The 5,697-nt window shown below is 67.8% G+C and overlaps 1 protein-coding gene across 1 annotated transcript; it reads right to left on the bottom strand.

The window, feature by feature from the left end:
* Positions 1-967: 967 nt before the first annotated feature.
* Positions 968-4,927, bottom strand: TMEM147 (transmembrane protein 147; the record flags this gene model as incomplete). The annotated part of the gene is made up of 4 exons (XM_082500518.1): positions 968-1,107; positions 2,250-2,371; positions 3,314-3,398; positions 4,791-4,927. Coding segments are annotated over 4 exons (465 nt in total), but the record flags the coding sequence as incomplete, so codon positions are not given.
* Between the last annotated feature and the right edge of the window lie 770 nt (positions 4,928-5,697).

Here is a 5,697-nt window from a genome sequence, read left to right as displayed (position 1 = left end):
TGGGACCCCCCCAAATTCCTGGGAAACCCCCCCCAAAATTCCTGGGAAACCCCCCCAATTCCTTGGACCCCCCCCAAATTCCTGGGATCCCCCAAATCCCTGGGAACACCCCCAAATCCTTGGAACCCCCCCAAATCCCTGGGACCCCCCCAAATCCCTGGGAACCCCTCCCAAATCCCTGGGAACACCCCCCAAATCCCTGGGAACACCCCCAAAATTCCTTGGAACCCCCCCAAAATCCCTGGGACCCCCCCCAGAATTCCTGGGACCCCCCCCAAATCCCGGGAACACCCCCAATTCCTTGGAATCCCCCCAAAATCCCTGGGAACACCCCCAAAATTCCTTGGGACCCCCCCCAGAATTCCTGGGACCCCCCCAAATCCCTGGGAACCCCCCCAAATCCCCAGGAACACCCCCAATTCCTTGGAACCCCCCCAAATCCCTGGGAACCCCTCCCAAATTCCTGGCTCCCCCCCCCCCCCCCAGGATTGGGTCCCCCCCGACATTCCTGCCCCCCCCCCCCCCCCCCAAAATCAGGGTCCCCCAAATTCCTGGCTCCTCCCCCATTCCTGCCCTCCCCCCCCTCCCCCCCAATATCGGGGTCCCCCAAATTCCTGGGTCATGTGTGTCCCCCCCCGGGTCCGTCCCCCCCCCAAATCTCGGGGTCTGTCCTATCCCCCCAAAATCTCGGGGTGTCTCCCCCCCCCCCCCCAAATCTCGGGGTCTGTCCTATACCCCCCAAAATCTCGGGGTGTCTCCCCCCTCCCAAATCTCGGGGTCTGTCTCCCCCCCCAAATCTCGGGGTCTGTCTCCCCCCCCAAATCTCAGGGTCTGTCTCCCCCCCCCCCAAATCTCGGGGTCCATCTCTCTCCCCCAAATCTCGGGGTGTGTCCCGTCCCCGTCCCCCCCCCGTCCCCCCCCCCCCAAAAAAATAAATTTCGGGTTTTCCCAATAAACTTCGGCCGCCGTCCGGAGCCGCCTTTAATTCAGGGGGGGGGCAGGAGGGGGACGAGCAGCCGCAGCGCCCCCAACCCCAACGCCGCCGCCCCCAGCGCCCGCAGCCCCAGCGCCCCCCAGGCGCCCAGCCCCAGCGCCTGCCCCGCCCACCTGGAGGGAGGAAAGGGGGCGGGGCGTCAGGGGGACACGCCCCCCACCGGGGACACGCCCCCCCGAAGCCACGCCCCCCCATCACACACCCACACGGACCCCCCCCAGGTTCTCCCTACTAAGGGTATATGCTGCTAAAGGGCCTCAAGCCACGCCCCCAAGCACAAGCCACGCCCCCCAGCACAAGCCACGCCCCCCAACCACACCCACCCACCCCCCATCCTCCCCACTAAGGGTTGATGCTGCAGAGGGCTCACAAGCCACGCCCCCAACCACAAAGCCACACCCCCAAGCGCGCCCCACCAAAGCCACGCCCCCAATCACAAGCCACGCCCCCAAGCAGGTAGCAAAAGCCACGCCCCCCAACCACACCCACCCACCCCCCATCCTCCCCACTAAGGGTTGATGCTGCAGAGGGCTCACAAGCCACGCCCCCAACCACAAAGCCACACCCCCAAGCGCGCCCCACCAAAGCCACGCCCACAATCACAAGCCACGCCCCCAAGCAGGTAGCAAAAGCCACGCCCCCAACCACACCCACCTACCCCCCACCCTCCCCACTAAGGGTTGATGCTGCAGAGGGCTCACAAGCCACGCCCCCAACCTCAAAGCCACGCCCCCAACCACAAGCCACGCCACAAAACCACGCCCCCAACTACAAGCCACGCCCCCAAGCAGGTAGCAAAGCCCCGCCCCCACACACACACACTCACCCACCCCCATTCTCCCCACTAAGGGTAAATGCTGCAGAGGGCTCACAAGCCACGCCCCCACCACAAAGCCACGCCTCCAACCACAAGCCACGCCCCCACGGGTAGCAAAGCCCCGCCCCTCCATAGAAAAGCCCTCCTAAACATAGCAAAACATGGGGGGGAGGGGGGTGCTCTATTAGCCCCGCCCCTCCTAAGCCACGCCCCCACCACACCCCTACAAAGCCCCACCCATCCCGAGGCCCCGCCCCTGCTAAGCCCCGCCCCTATAAGCCCCTCCCATCCTTAAGCCCCACCCTCTCAATAGAAAAGCCCTCCTAAGCATAGTGAGAGACAAGGGGGGGGGGGTGTCTCTTAGCCCCACCCTGCCGAAACCCCTCCCCGCCAAGCCCCGCCCCCTCGAAGCCCCGCCCCCCCCGAAGCCCCGCCTACCCGGTGAGGAAGCCCTCGTAGGCAGCGGCAGCCAAGAGCCCCCCCAGGGGCAGGCGCAGGCGGGGGGGGAGGTCGTGGCGCCCCGAAGCCCACAGCAGCGCCGCCGCCGCCACGTGCCGCGCCTGGGGGGGGGGGGGGGGCAATGAGGAACCCCCCCCGGGGGCAATAACACACCCCCAGGGGGCAATAAACCCTCCCAGGGGGCAATAACAGCTGCCCCTTCCCCAGGGCAATTACCCCCCCCAGTCCTCCCAGTTGCCCCCCCTGTCCTCCCAGTTGCCCCTCCCCAGGGCAATCACCCCCCCCAGTCCTCCCAGTTGCCCCCCCTGTCCTCCCAGTTGCCCCTCCCCAGGGCAATCACCCCCCCCCCCCAGTCCTCCCAGTTGCCCCTCCCCAGGGCAATCACCCCCCCCAGTCCTCCCAGTTGCCCCCCCGTCCTCCCAGTTGCCCCTCCCCAGGGCAATCACCCCCCCCAGTCCTCCCAGTTGCCCCTCCCCAGGGCAATCACCCCCCCCCCCCCAGTCCTCCCAGTTGCCCCTCCCCAGGGCAATCACCCCCCCCAGTCCTCCCAGTTGCCCCTCCCCAGGGCAATCACCCCCCCCAGTCCTCCCAGTTGCCCCCCCTGTCCTCCCAGTTGCCCCTCCCCAGGGCAATCACCCCCCCCCCCCAGTCCTCCCAGTTGCCCCTCCCCAGGGCAATCACCCCCCCCAGTCCTCCCAGTTGCCCCCCCTGTCCTCCCAGTTGCCCCTCCCCAGGGCAATCACCCCCCCCCCAGTCCTCCCAGTTGCCCCTCCCCAGGGCAATCACCCCCCCCAGTCCTCCCAGTTGCCCCTCCCCAGGGCAATCACCCCCCCCCAGTCCTCCCAGTTGCCCCTCCCCAGGGCAATCACCCCCCCCAGTCCTCCCAGTTGCCCCTCCCCAGGACAATTACCCCCCCCATCGCCCCCTCCAGGACAGATACCCCCCCAACAACCCCCTCCCCAGTGCCATTACCCCCCCCCCAACTCCTCCCCCGCCCAGTCCCCCCCTCCCAGTTCCCCCAGTTGCCCCCCCCCCCCCCTCACCAGACTGATGTTGGAGTCCAGTCCCATCTGGAGGTGGCGCCAGTCGAATTCCACCCCCCGCGCCCCCACCCACAGCGGGACGCACCTGCGGACCCACACGTATGGGGCGGGGGAGGGGGGGGGGGGCGACACAAACCAGTTAGGGGGGCCCCAACGTCCCAGTTCCTATAGATCCCCCCCCCGCCAACCCCTATAGATCCCCAAACTCCCCCCACTGCCCCCTCCACAGGGCCCTATAGGCCTCCATAACCCCCCCCCCCAGGGTCGTACAGACCCCCAAAGCCCCCCCAGCCCCATAGATCTCCTATAGCTCCCCTATAGACCCTATAGATCCCCTATAGACCCTATAGATCCCCTATAGACCCTATAGATCCCCTATAGCTCACCGGGAGGTGAGGAGCTCAGCGCTGGCCCAGCCCAGGGCGGCCACCAGGATGCGCAGCCCCCCATGGCCCCCCCACAGCCCCATAGATCCCCTATAGCTCCCCTATAGACTCTATAGATCATATAAACCCTATAGATCCCCTATAGATCACCGGGAAATGGAAAGCTCGGCGCTGGCCCAGCCCAGGGCGGCCACCAGGATGCGCAGCCCCCCATGCCCCCCCCAGCCCCATAGATCCCCTATAGCTCCCCTATAGACTCTATAGATCCCCTATAGATCCTATAGACCCTATAGGTGCCCTATAGCTCACCGGGAGGTGAGGAGCTCGGCGCTGGCCCAGCCCAGGGCGGCCACCAGGATGTGCAGCCCCCCATGGCCCCCCCACAGCCCCCCCCAAAACCCCTCCCACAGCCCCCCCCAGCCCCACAGCTGCCCTATAGCCCCTATAGGTGCCCTATAGCTCACCGGGAGGTGAGGAGCTCAGCGCTGGCCCAGCCCAGGGCGGCCACCAGGATGTGCAGCCCCCCAGGGCCCCCCCAAAACCCCTCCCACAGCCCCCTCCAGCCCCACAGCTGCCCTATAGCCCCTATAGGTGCCCTATAGCCCCCCTATAGCTCACCGGGAGGTGAGGAGCTCAGCGCTGGCCCAGCCCAGGGCGGCCACCAGGATGCGCAGCCCCCCATGGCCCCCCCAAAACCCCTCCCACAGCCCCCTCCAGCCCCATAGCTGCCCTATAGCCCCTATAGGTGCCCTATAGCCCCCCTATAGCTCACCGGGAGGTGAGGAGCTCAGCGCTGGCCCAGCCCAGGGCGGCCACCAGGATGTGCAGCCCCCCATGGCCCCCCCACAGCCCCCCCAAAACCCCTCCCACAGCCCCCTCCAGCCCCATAGCTGCCCTATAGCCCCTATAGGTGCCCTATAGCCCCCCTATAGCTCACCGGGAGGTGAGGAGCTCAGCGCTGGCCCAGCCCAGGGCGGCCACCAGGATGTGCAGCCCCCCATGGCCCCCCCACAGCCCCCCCAAAACCCCTCCCACAGCCCCTCCCAGCCCCACAGCTGCCCTATAGCCCCTATAGGTGCCCTATAGCTCACCGGGAGGTGAGGAGCTCAGCGCTGGCCCAGCCCAGGGCGGCCACCAGGATGCGCAGCTCCCCCCGGCCGCCCCCCCGGCCCAGTGCCAACTGGAGCCCCCCCAGATCCGCCACGTCCACCGTCGCCCGCAGGAACTCCTGGGGGGGGGGGGGGCAGGGGGGGACACAGGGTGACAAGGGGGGGGGACACGACACATGGGGGGGACCCACAGGGAGACAGATGGGGGACGTGGGGGGGACACAGAGGGGACAAAGGGGGGGGTGACACATGGGGGGACACAGGAGGGGACATGTGGGGGGGGACATGGGGACAAAGGGGGGAATGGGGGGGGACCCACAGGGAGACAGATGGGGGACGTGGGGGGGACACAGAGGGGACAAGGGGGGGGATGACACATGGGGGGACCCACAGGGAGACAAGGGGGGGACGACACATGGGGGGGGACACAGGGGACACGGAGGGACATAGGATGACACATGGGGACACGGGGGGACACATGGGGACAAGGAGGGACAAGGGGGGGGGACGACACATGGGGGGACCCACAGGGAGACAGACGGGGGACATGGGGGGACACAGAGGGGGGGGTGACACATGGGGGGACACAGGAGGGGACATGTGGGGGGGAATGGGGGGGACACATGGGGACACAGTGGGACAAGGGGGGTGACACATGAGGACATGGGGGAGGGGGACATGGGGACACAAGGGTGGGCCATGGGGGGGGGGCCATGGGGGGAGGGACGGGGACAAAAGGGGCCATGGGGAGGGGATGTCACCCCCACAGCCCCCCCAGGGGCACTCCTGAGCCACCCCTCCCCCTCTTCCCCCCCCCCCTTCCCCCCCCCCCCCCCCTATCCAGGTCCCCCCCCCTTGGGGACACTCCTGGGTGTCGTCCCCCCTTTTG

This window comes from Vanellus vanellus (genome assembly GCF_965231255.1).
Source record: "Vanellus vanellus genome assembly, contig: HAP1_SCAFFOLD_1620, whole genome shotgun sequence".
NCBI lineage: Eukaryota > Metazoa > Chordata > Aves > Charadriiformes > Charadriidae > Vanellus > Vanellus vanellus.
This window is presented reverse-complemented; position numbering and strand designations above follow the sequence as displayed.